The sequence below is a fragment of the Haplochromis burtoni genome, unplaced genomic scaffold (assembly GCF_018398535.1).
Source record: "Haplochromis burtoni strain Fernald_Lab_line unplaced genomic scaffold, NCSU_Asbu1 Contig_127, whole genome shotgun sequence".
In the NCBI taxonomy this organism is placed as follows: Eukaryota; Metazoa; Chordata; class Actinopteri; order Cichliformes; family Cichlidae; genus Haplochromis; species Haplochromis burtoni.
The window spans coordinates 1692998-1705449 of NW_024582488.1; the positions used below are offsets into that span (position 1 = coordinate 1692998).

The 12452-nt window shown below is 39.8% G+C and overlaps 1 protein-coding gene across 1 annotated transcript; it reads right to left on the reverse strand.

The window, feature by feature from the left end:
- Nucleotides 1-6136: 6136 nt before the first annotated feature.
- On the reverse strand, nucleotides 6137-12180 carry si:ch211-106e7.2. Its single transcript, XM_005930290.3, has 3 exons — nucleotides 7755-12180; nucleotides 7039-7089; nucleotides 6137-6937 (listed from the first exon to the last, which is right to left on the reverse strand). Exons 1-3 carry the CDS (start codon nucleotides 11821-11823, stop codon nucleotides 6825-6827), a joined length of 4233 nt encoding a protein of 1410 aa, XP_005930352.1. The 5' UTR covers nucleotides 11824-12180; the 3' UTR covers nucleotides 6137-6824.
- Between the last annotated feature and the right edge of the window lie 272 nt (nucleotides 12181-12452).

Genomic DNA, 12452 nt, shown 5'->3' on the forward strand with positions numbered 1-12452 from the left:
CACTTACATAACAGAAAACATGACAAGGTCCTTTGATCAGTGACCCTTGATCTGTAGTTGTTGATCAATGGTCATGAGAATTTGCATATTAATGATCAAGGAACTGATCTCACAGCCCATTGATCATTCAGTGGTGCTACTTTCAGTCATTGTGCAATATACTGTGTTATGGAAATTTTAACAATAACCTGCAACACACCCAGTGAGCTTGATTTGAAGTGGGTTTAATAAACACATTGCAATGTGGAGAGAGCATCCCAGTGAAACACCAGCACCATCTCTGAATTGTGGCCACCGTCCTTGCACCTTATATACAGAGACACAGACAAAGAACATTCCACTAACTCTCACATGTTGGCCCCTCCTCCTTCACGGAGAGAATTATGACTTTGTTTTCTGCTTGGCCGTCACCTAAGGATTTACATCCCTGATAAGCAGAAGGAGTCTCACTATCTGTTTAATGTCTCCCATTACAATGGCCTCACTGTGTTAACATTCCACATGCATGTAAACTAGTGACAGGAATGCTCCTACAATAGTAAAGTGAGAAATTGATATTACTGTATCTAATGTGATATGATTAAATATGTGATTAATACATGAGAAAAGAAATCTGCCACCACAACTGTTTGTAGGGTTGTTGAAACCTGCAGTCAGCTGAGACTGAAGAAGTCACTTGGATGAGTGATGAAATGTTTCTCACACTGAAAGCGCTACGTCCAGATGAACAGAATAAACCTTTTGGGAACAGAAAACAGAAAAAATGACAGAAGGCAGACTTTCAGGCAGGCAAACTAACTACTGTAATCAATCTGTCTCTATAAAGCCATATGCGCTTAGATTGGAGATTCTGATGCATCACCGATCTCCACTGACACGTCGGATTCTGCATCCTGCAACAACCCCGCAAGTATGTCTTGCTTTGACGTTCCCATGTGATCAGTTAATACCCTGTATTGTGAAGAGCTGTTAAGTAACAATTTTTTTCTATGCTGTGCTCCTTTCTGTGTGGTAGGCAATTTGTCGCGGTCATGCTTGTAATGGGAAAAATTCTAGTCTTCACCTTGTCATACATTTAGATGTAGATGTTTAGAATCTCATTCTAGGATTTTTGTATAACCTTTGCATGCTTAGATGAAGTATTTGTCAGCATGACCTTATGAAAACTGCTTAGCTTTATTAACGATATTTCACTATGTTATCTGCTAACTTTTAGGGCGAAACTCCCAAGATGACAGGTGCCAGGAGCTTCCTGGAAAAAGATATTGGGAGTTGCTCTCTGCCCAGCCAATCAATCAATCAATCAATCAATCAATCAATCAATCAAGGCTTTATTTGCCACGTGCAGGTTGCCCTGCAGTGAAATGGGACCCCCCCGACCTTACACACACAGCACAGACATCACATGGGGATACAGGATACAGGTTGGAGATCGGTAGCGTTACAGAAAACAAACACTGAAATATACACTACAATGGGAAAGTACAAGAGGAAAAAAAAGAGACCTCTACTCATGCTGGGCTCCTGGGAGGACAGCATGAGAAAAGGAAACAAAAAAACTCCTCTGCACAAAAAAGCACATAAATGTCCACAGCACAACATTATGGAACACATGACCAGCCACAGAGTCGGGTGGGGGGTGAGGAGTAATCCGAAGCAATAACACAGCAGCCATCCTGCCCAGCGCTACCATTCCAGCGCGGGCTCAGACCCGCCGTGTTCCCAGGAGGGAACAAGTATCGAAGGCGTTTGGAAAGGGAGGGGGGATGAGTGTGTGCATATCAGTGTATATGTATGTGTGTGCGTGTCCATAGTTCAGCTGAGACAGTGTCCTTCGCCCTGCCAGGCTAAGTAAACAGTCTTCCAGCCAACCCAGGTGGCCTTGCATGGAATGGGAAGGAACAGACTAAACACAGTCGTTATCAGGGTGTTTTGTTGGGCTCCAGCCTTGCGATCGCAGCTGGCGCCGAAAGGGTATCTGCATGAAGTGATGGGGCTTTTAACTTTTTACTTTAGTGCGAACAGCTCATATGAATTTCAAAGCTGTTCTAACAGTCCAACACTGGTCTCTCAATCTCCCGTTGGAGAGCCATGAGCTTCGCCATGATGTTATTAAACTTGTGCTCTGCGATGTTGTCATTCTTGTGCTCAAAGAGCTGATTCTGAGAACTCACGACCACAGTGAGCCTCCCCAAGATGTCATCCAATTTGCGCTCAGAGATGCTATTCCGAGCGAGCCCCTCTAAGATGTAATCCAGTCTGCACTCAGAGGTCTTATTCTGAGTATTCACAGCAGCCGTAGCCTCTCCAAGATCTTATCCGTGCTGCACTCAATGAGCCCATTTTGAGAAACTCACGCCTTTTCCCATCGTTTCAATCCCAGCGGGCAGCCTTGTGGGGGTTTGAACAGCCGGTTCCGCTTCCTTAATTCTTTGATAAGTCAGGGCCAGGCCAGCTCCGATCAGCCAGAACCCTGTTATCATGGTTCCGAATAGGTAGATATCTTCAGCACTCAAGCTCACCCAAGCCCAAACTTCTCATTGAGAAAGGGGTGTCAATTGCATTTAGGGACCAGTTGATCAAATCCATAATTTAATAAATCCATAATCCTCTTTTAGGTTTTAGAGAACAGACTGTGAGAGAGTGTTCCAGGGAAAAGTAATATAAAAAACACGAGACTAGACAAATACACAAGAGGCTAAGCAGGGAAGCTAAGGGAGAGGAGAAAAGTGCGACCGCCTTCGTCAAGAGCAAGAGCAGAAAAAAAAGCCACAGCCTGTGGGCATTGTATGCAATGAGTATGTTATGATGCCATTGAGATAGAGCTTTTGTGAGATGTTTGTGTGATGCTATAAAAGAGGCGCTGCCCTGCCCAGAGCACAGAGCACTCATGACTGCATAACCATCAGTGCTGACTGTCTGTGTATTTCTCCCACGCCTGGTAATAAAGGTACTGACTACAGTTGACTGCGTCTGCAGACTTTGTTAACAGAAATTCCATAACATCTGTTATTAACATCATCCACCATCATCCATCAATGCCCAAGCAGTTCCTGTATGTGTAGATGGCCCACTACTGTTGTCTGCATGCTGTATAGTAGTGAATGACAAACAGAACACTGAAGGATTTATTTTCAGTGTTTAGCAATGAGTAGCGTTTTGTCAGGTCAAGGAATGTTATTTTACTGTTACTGTTGCATGTTATTATTCACATGCACTGTCATTATTTCATCATTACTTCATTAGTCTGCATCACTTATCATCAGTTTATCATCAATATTATCATGTATCATTTATCATTTAGTAAATCTGCTACCATACAATTCTAGATACAATACTCTATCATGCGAAAGCACCAGCATAGCTGCAGGTCCAGGCGGGCCGCAGTAAGTCAGATAAGGACACTCGAACTTTCGTTGGCCTGGACCTACAATCTCACAAAACTGCACACTCGTGTACACAATTGGTTATGCTCCCAAATACCGATGATTGGAAACATCTGGTTTCAAGCCTGGGAAAGGGTTGTTCTGAGAAGAGGACTTCTAGGAATTGTCCTGACGTCATAATGGCTATAAAGCTTTCTGTAACGAACACCAAGGACATACAGAGAATGAAATTTACATTAGTGCTTGTTTCATGTCGAAGAAGTGCTTTGTTGCTGTCACTTGCTAATCGTAACCCTGGATCCATTCATGTTAACCAAATAACTAAGAAGTGTATTATTTTAATGATCATTATTATTTTGAATGAGAGTGTTAAAACAAATATTGATTTTTGTTATGCAACACCATTCTTCACATTCCTCCCCGATAAACAGGCTGCCTATAATCTATTATGAAAGCTCACACAGGCCGTCGAATGTTAGTAATTTTATGATCCGTCAATGAAACGAAAAACAGAAATCTCAGCTGTTTCAAATTAAATCATCTCAATTCCACTGTGACAATATAGTGGCTTTTTCTGGCACAATAACTTTGTGAGTTAAGTGTATTGACTTTTTTATGTTGGTGCTGATATTCTGGTTTTAGCTCACTGAATATATAAACATCAAAATTTGCAACTAAGAGAAAATCAATAAAAATACATTTGCCAACTGAAAATGGTGTTTAAGAACAAAGAAATGAGAGAAGAATGATCATATGGGTGATTCAGCATATCAGTCCAGCAGCAAGATGGCTCACGGTTCAAAACAGCCTTTCTGAGTTTACATGTTCCCTCTGTGCCTGTGTACATTGTCTAGTTTGGTATTAATTAGCATTGTCTAGTTTGGTAATAATTAGCATTGTCTAGTTTGGTATTAGCCCCTGTGTGTGGATGTAACTTTGAATGATTGTCTCTATGTATGAGTGTTGCAGTGGACTGGCAAACTGTGAAGGGTGTATGGTGCATAGGTGGGACAGGTGGATCAACTGATAATATATTCAAATATGTTTTTACATAAAGTAATAAACTAACCCTTGTTAAAGATAGGTTTTCAAGCTTAGACAAAATGAATGTTCATGGCTGAAACACACACATAATAAAATTTTATCTCTGGCGAATCAAAGATCTCACTAGAGGTCACCATATCATATCTAAAAAAATAATAACGACATTTGATTCTAAGCAGTAATTTCAGTATTTTTAAAGTAACCTTATGTCAGTGCGAATGAAACATGACTGTGTTCAGTAAGCAAAAGTGCATCAGTTTGACTTTCCTCCGCTTTATAGATTTTTTAGAAAACATTTTTTGAAATTATGTTTATATTTGATCAGGTGACTTAAAAAAGTGACATAGCTACATGGAAAGTCCTGCAGGCACTTGTGTGTGTGCAACGGCTTGTTCCACACATACTGGCTGATCAGCAAGTGAGCTGAATGTAGCTGGTAGTTTGGTGAAGTATAGGGGAATTTACACTGATAGGGAGGGTTAGTTTCTCAAGTAGCAACATGTCAGCAGTATAAGGGCGATTACCTGGTGGTGTTGGAGCGATGCATCTAAAAAGGATATGAATCTCAACATGAAACTTAAGAGTATTGTGCAATTGTGTTTTAGTTAAGGGAGTGAGTTCCAACAAGCCCAAATTGGATGTTGTTTGAACAGTGCCACATCTGTTATTAACATCTGACAGATGCCTAGGGTCCCATATGGAAAAGATATATATAAATCTTATAAAGTTTGTATCTGTCTTGTGTGAAACTTGTATGAAAAGCATACAAGAGTGAAAACAGATATAAGATCCCTTGAAAAATTATATAAATGAAACTTGTATGTTTTGGATACTTACTAAAACAACATATTAAAGTAATGAGAAAGTGGCCACTTTCATGAGTAAATCATATAAGTTTTCGAGGATGCCAATGTTCACATTTTGGACAGAGAGGACAGATGGTTTGAAAGAGGAGTGAAAGAGGCCATCTATGTCCACTGTGAGCGACCATCTTTGAACAGAGGCGGGGTTTATGACACCAACTCTCTGCCATCTATAATCCAGTTTTGAGATCCCTTCCCAGACGCCTTAACACCCACTCACATCCTGGGCCATCTGACCTCAGGAATTCGCATGATAAGGTGGGGCCAGGTTTCACAATGAACACACCCGAAACTCTGGCTGATTGGGACCCACGCCCAGTTTCCCACCTTGGCTCAGGCGATTAGAGGATCATCAGGGGGTCCTTTTGTCCCTCTGTGGGGGGTCACTCCCACTAGGTTTATATCTGGGACTCTCCACCATTTGACCTTAGAACTGAAGAAGCTTCTCGGATGAGAGGTGAAACGTCTTCAAGTAGCTTAAAGAAGTCCAGACACTTTTCTTTGCAAGCTCCTTTAACTACGATGACCTGGATGACTGAGAACCTTCACAGACATATAAGTTTTTACTATTTCTTTTCCATATGGGGTAATTTCCAGAAAACTGCTATAAAGTAAAAACATGCATAAACATTTTTGATATCAAACAATACAATAAGATCAACAAAGAGGATCGTTGCAAGGAGCAGAATAAAACCGTTAATGGGCATTTCACCTTCCTGTAATTTGGGTTTGTTTCAGATTATTTCCAGGAACTACGCCATTTCCCTTTAATGCTAAACAACTATTGCAGCTTATAAATCAATTATAATAACTACTATTAGTTTAGACAAAGACAAAACCACATTAAAAATGGATAATTTAATAGTAGAAACAATAATAAAAAAATTTTAAAAAATGGTTAGAGTACAAATACTGAAAGTGTAGAAAAACAGTAAAAAACTCACAATGCAAATGTTACAAGTCAAGTTTTTTGTCAAAAAAAACCAACAAAGATTTTAGACTTACACCCCCTTTCATGGATATCACTTGTTAATTTGAACATGGCTCTGAACATGTGGACTTACTATCTAAAGTCTGCATGCACTCTCTGATGCACAGACACAAGACAAACTATGCAGTGTCATGCATCTTCAGAGCTTCTCAGCTCATTAAACAGAACTGCACCGACAGCAAATACCATGTATTCCTTTCATCTCTGTCGCGAGTACAGTGGTGAACCGACAAGGAGCAGTGACACAATAATAATCAATGACGAACAGAATGTCATCACTTGAACAAATTTGTAAAGGCTGCCAAGTTCCCACATCCCACAAGTCAGTAACTACACCTGCTCCATGACTGTAATGCTTTTTACAGGCATGTAAACAACAAAAGGTTGCACAGCCTTAATGTATTGCTTGTATATACACTGCAGAAAAAAAACACAAAGGCATAATTTTAGTCAGAATCTTTGTACTAAATGTCTTAAATGAAAAAAATAAAAAAATAAAAAAATAAAAGTATTCCCTGAGAAGAGACATCTTTCACATTATTAATCTTTTGAGTGAGAGCGCTCCTTGTATTTCTTCTGATACTCGTGGAAGAGACTGAAGGTCTTGGGAATAGGTCGAGGTCGATTCTTCTGCAGACTCGAACTCCATTTACCTATGGTGAAATTAATAACCATTAGACAAAAACTGCCTAATTAATAAAATTTTTAAAAAGGCAGAATAAGAACTGATGTATGCTTCAGATGTAGTTGCTACCTTTCGGTTTTGCGGCAGCTGTAGCAGCGCTCTGCTCTTTCTCTGGCTCTTCTGGAAAGACAGATTCAAAATTTCCTTAAAATAAATTTTGTTGTCCGTCTCAAAGAAAAAGAAAAAACAAACAGTACTTTCCAGTTCCCATGTTTACCACCACTCTAATCTGCAAGACACCAGTATCCCACTCCAACTATGACCCATCGAGGAGCAGAGATGTCATTAGTCTTTTCTGTGTCAATTTATGCTGAATGTCCCTGCTTTATGTGGACACTCCAACAATACATTTGCCAATCACCCTTCTAACATGCAATAAAAAACAAACAAAAAAACAAAAACAAAACAAAACTGTGAGGTGTTATACGTGAATTACAATAAAGCATTGAAATTTTAAATTTTTAAAGAATAAATATTTTTAGTAGATGATTGGTGCTTTGGAACTTTTAGCTTCATAAATTTGGATCTTTACCAAAAAGAATGGGTCTGCACCATCTGGAGAGATCACAGTTTTTACCAAAATAAACCAAAAATCAGCCTTCTGTGATCCATTCTTTTCAATAGATGATGATAATGATAATAATAATAATAATAATAATAATAATAATAATAATAATAATAATAATAATAATAATAATAATAATCATCATCATCATCATCATCATATCAACTTTATTGTGGGCAATATTAGAATAACGGTACCCCCCTCTATCTATGGTTTTTACCTGAAACGGGATTGGTGGATTGCTTCCTGCCACTGGATCCATCTTTGAGGTCAAAGTTACTGGGTAGAACACTGAACCTCAAGACTATGTGCTCCTGGCAAGGTTTGACATTTTGGCTTTCACTTTTAGAGGAACACCTCTTATTACCAGTGGTGATATCCTTCTCCTCTCCAAGCGTCTTCAGACTCCGGGATTCCTTAATTCCATCTCGTTTCATCAAGATACCCCCGGCAACAGAGTAAGAACGATGTTTACGGGGTTTTTTGTGACTAGTTTTAGTCTGTTGAAAACTTCTCCACCATTTGTCATGAATTAGCTGTTTTACTGAATAATTCCTGTTGTACACCATGTCACTGGACTTGCTACTCAAAGGGTTGAGATTGACAGTAAGAACTTCTGGAGGCCTCAGGTGTGCTGCCTTAGATGCACCCTTTACAAAACGGAAATGGGCTTTTCTGCTGCCAGTTAAAGCACACTTGTCTTGTTGAGCTGAGCCAAACAGCACCAGTTCTGCAGTTCTTTTTGAGTCTATATTGAGAGCTTCAGCTTCAACAGCAGGCTCCTTTTCACATTTTGAAACATCATCAAGGGCATTTTCTAAATTAAGATCAACAGGTGAGTTGCATTTCTTTGATTCCTTTTGGGGTGGACCAAATTCATCATCCCATTCGAGTCTCTTGTGTTTTCTTTTGATTTGTTTATGCTTGACAGATACTTTAAAGTCACCTTCAGCACAGATTTGAGATTGCTCTTTGGTTTCCAAAGGTGACACTGGCACATCTAAAGCGTCTTCACAACTCCTGCCATGATCCAGGATCTGGATGGCAATCTCAGTCTCAGTGCTGCAGAATTTTTCAGTTTCAGCTTTGTTAGTACTGACTGAGGCACCTGACAGACTCGATGCTGTAGCCTTTGGTTGTTCTTGTCCACACTTATCGTAAGGTTCAGACAGCTTTATGGCAAGATCTGTCTTCTGGCTAAGAATTTCATTTTCACCACTGGAGAGATCTTCATCTTCATCACTTATAATTATAATACCTGAATGACTGGTATTGGCTATTTTGGAGTGGTTCTTAGAATGTTGTTCAGAAGGCGATTGAGGTTGGTCATCAACTTCAGTCAAATCTATGGTTTGACCAAGAAAGCTGCGAAGCTCAGAACCACTAAATGTCACAACTTGATCATCAGTGTTCTCCTTGTCCTTTACTGGATCCTTCCCAAACTGGTTATTGTGCTTTAGTACAACTGTTTCGCCACTATCACTGGTATTTTTTAACCCTTTTCCAAACTTTTGTTCTTTCTGGCTGTGGCATTTACAATCATAAGATGTACTTGATCCTATAGTCATTTTCAACAGCTTTGTAAGACAGCAAAGCGACTGACTTATGCCAATTTCCACAGTTTCCAATTTTGATTCCCACGATGTGGACTCTGTATTATCAGGTGTCTCACTCTCCGTGGAACTACTTACGACCCTCTCTGCATCCATACTTTGTGGCATCTCATTTTCGCTTTGCTCATGGTAACGTCTGGCTTCTTCTGGAGGCATAACTTGGATTTTCAGGGACAAACATGGGTCACTGGCATCATCTGTCTGATTAGGGGAGGGAGTTTGAATGGAGGGGGGTTTGAGTGTGGTGGCTTCTTTTCCTTCATTTGAATCAACAGGTTCAAAATGTGTTGATGGCAAGATCTTGCTTGGCACTTTACTAATAATTGCAGGATCACTGTTGTTGATGTGCATCTGATCTTTCTGGCCATCACTCTCAAGCAATGAAGTGTGATGTTTCAGAGACAATGGGAAACCAAATTCTTTGTCTATTTCATCCAACTGCTCATTTAGATTTAACCATGATGATTTGTAAGGCGATTCTGAAAATACTTCATTGTCTTTGAGGACATGGTAGCTTTCCATTTGCTCCTCAAAATTGCCATCTATCTGCAACAGTACAACAGAGTTGGCTGTTAAATGTTTTTGGCAAAATTCTTTAACTTCTAAAACCTTGAGAAAGCCTACCTTGCATGAGTACATTTGCAGTGTTTCAAGTTTTCCCTCCCAAAACAGGTCTATAATTTTTTGTGCAGTGTGTAATTCTTTCAAATCGCTGAGCTCTTTCTGATTCTTTTCTGCATCTTTTATCAACTTTGTTAGTGCCAATAATGTCCATGGGGATGTTGGGAGTGCGGAAAGATCAGAAACGGGTGATGTTGAAAGTGTCTGGATCCCACTTTGGTCTTCAGGAGAATTTTGGCATACTGATTCTTGGGATGGAATTGAATTTTGAACATTAACATCCAGTTCAGGTTGTTTTCCTGTGTTTTGTGTCCCTGACTCTGAAGATGGCAGCGTTTTGTTAATTGCTGTGGTATCTAAAACAAAAGTTTCCTTAGGGTTGTTTAAAGAGTCTCCTGCTGTGGAATCAGAAGAAGCATGGTCATTGTGAAGCTGACCTTCCAGTGATGGCAGTGGTTGTACAACAGCAATAGCTTTGGTGCTGGCATTTCCAGGTGATGAGTGAATGGAGCTGTCATTTAACTGGACTGATGACAGCATCTCAAAACTGCTTGCTACTGATGATTGTGTCTTGCGGTCAACAGATTCCGGCAGCAGGGATGAACAAAGCAACAATTCAATTAAGCTACAGTTCTTTTTAGGATGAATTTCGTTACTTGGGCTTCTTTCATTTCCTGCAGCAGATTTGTGGAAACCGTTAGGTACACAGGTTTGCTGATGGGGTGTACTTACAGCGTGCTGTGTTCTTGACATTACATTTTGAGTGCTTTGAGGTAAAGACTGTCCAGAATGGCCGGGTAATAACTTGATGGAATTCAAGTTACTATAATTTTTAGGGGTAGCCGAAGTCCCAGGTTGAATATTAGATTGATTAGACGAGACCATTGTGGTCGTTCTGACATACTGCTGCTGTCTGCGATTTGCATAGCTGTACGGTGGAGGAGGACGACGACGACAACAACCATCAAACCCAGGAGTGCATGAATTATTTAAACCATCTGCACTTAATGAGTGCCTGATCACTTTCTGTTGTTTATAAGTTTTTATCTGACGCCCTCTCATTTCTGCAGAGTAATTAATATTTTCATACTTTTTATAAAAATTTGATTTACTGTAGGTGGCAGTCTTGATCCCATTGTTGTTTCTTAATTGGTGCTGAGCCGAGTGTTGCTGAGTTTTGTGGCTGGTGCTGGAAAAGTAAGAATTCTGTGCACTTGATGGTGGATATGTTGCAATGTTATTGTTTCCTGAAGTCTGAGAGGTTCCCATATTGTAACTCTGTGAGTTGACAGGAGAGAATCCATGCTGAGTGCCGCTTTGTCTTTGAACCTGATTGTTCGGAACAAGGTACACAGTCTGTTCAGAGCCAGACATCATAGTGCTGGTACATAAACTACGTTCAGGTGGAAATGAGGTAGTTGGTGTAGTGTACGCTGAAATGGGTTTTGTCAAGTCTCCATTCACATTCTGTTGCATGCCCTGCTGAACACTGACATGCTGGATATTAGTCACAGTTCTATCCTGTGTTCCAATCATTTGTCTCTCATTAACAACCAGTGGCTCTTTCCAATGAGTGGACATGCCTTGCTGGGGATATGTAGTGTTTGAGTTCATCTGGTTAGGTGAACTCTGAGTTGATGAATTCTGATCACAGTCTTGCAGAGTGGGAATCTGAAATCCAGATGCTGGCAAAGATGGGTTTCCACTTTGCTTATTAGCTGATACATTTTGAATATAGTTAAATAACATACCAGAAAAATAACTATTTTTATTGCCTCCACCATTCTGCTGAGAAGAAACCTCCTGATAAGTTCCTGCAGAAGTCTGCAAATTTGACATTTGTCTGTTAGAATAAGCTCCATTGTACAAAGGGAAATGTTCAGCGTGTGCATTTTGCACTCCTAGGTTTCTTGCTTGATAGTGAATGCTTTGTTTTGGAGTCCAAGATTGCAGATTTCTTGTTCCATCATGGGCATGATAAGGAGCAGCTTGCAAGGGCTGAGAGGCTTGTCTAATCTGCTGGTGCTGTCCATTCATCAATGTACAGGACTGCATCTTCTTCCTCCGTTAAGGTTTGTAGTGGGTTCAATTGGGAATGATCCTGAAAAAAGGATAAAAAAAATAAATAAATAAAATAACAAGTTTCTAACCAATTATCAGCAATAGAAGCATTGACCAGAAGTACAATAAATAAACAGGATAGTTGTTTGTGCAAACATGGCTTTTTGCACAAACAAGTTTTCTTCAAACATTAAAAAAAAAGAAAAAAAAAAAAAATTCTGGTAACCTGTCAGGCGAGTGGCTTTTATTAGTGGCATGTTGTGAAAGCTTATATAAAATAAGTAGTTATATATTGTGAGAGGTGACTCTCAAATAATCGGCTCAGTCATTTTTAATGATCGTTGAAAGCCCAGATCGAGTTTTCATTTCCTGTTATGTCCTTTTCTGACAGTTCCTCTTTTTACCTATGGATGGGTATCGTTTAGGTTTTATCCGATACCTGTGCCAAACCGGTACTTTTGAAACGGTGCCGGTGTTGGCAATGGAGAACGCAAACTTTGTCCAAAAACCTCTTATGTTTTTATTTTTAGCAGTCTTTTTTTTTTTTTTTTTTATGCAAAATATAACCAAGTTAGCCTTTCTGCTCATGGGGGGTTGGGAAGCGTATCTGTAACCGGAAGGTC

What these genes read in the sequence shown, in the direction of transcription:
- si:ch211-106e7.2 (XM_005930290.3), bottom strand. Translation starts at nt 11,823, where the DNA reads ATGCAGTCCTGTACATTGATGAATGGACAGCACCAGCAGATTAGACAA. An exon ending in ATCCACCAATCCCGTTTCAG is followed by an intron (nt 7,090 to 7,754) that starts GTAAAAACCATA and finishes CTGTCTTTCCAG; the next exon opens with AAGAGCCAGAGAAAGAGCAG. An exon ending in AGCTGCCGCAAAACCGAAAG is followed by an intron (nt 6,938 to 7,038) that starts GTAGCAACTACA and finishes ATTTCACCATAG; the next exon opens with GTAAATGGAGTTCGAGTCTG.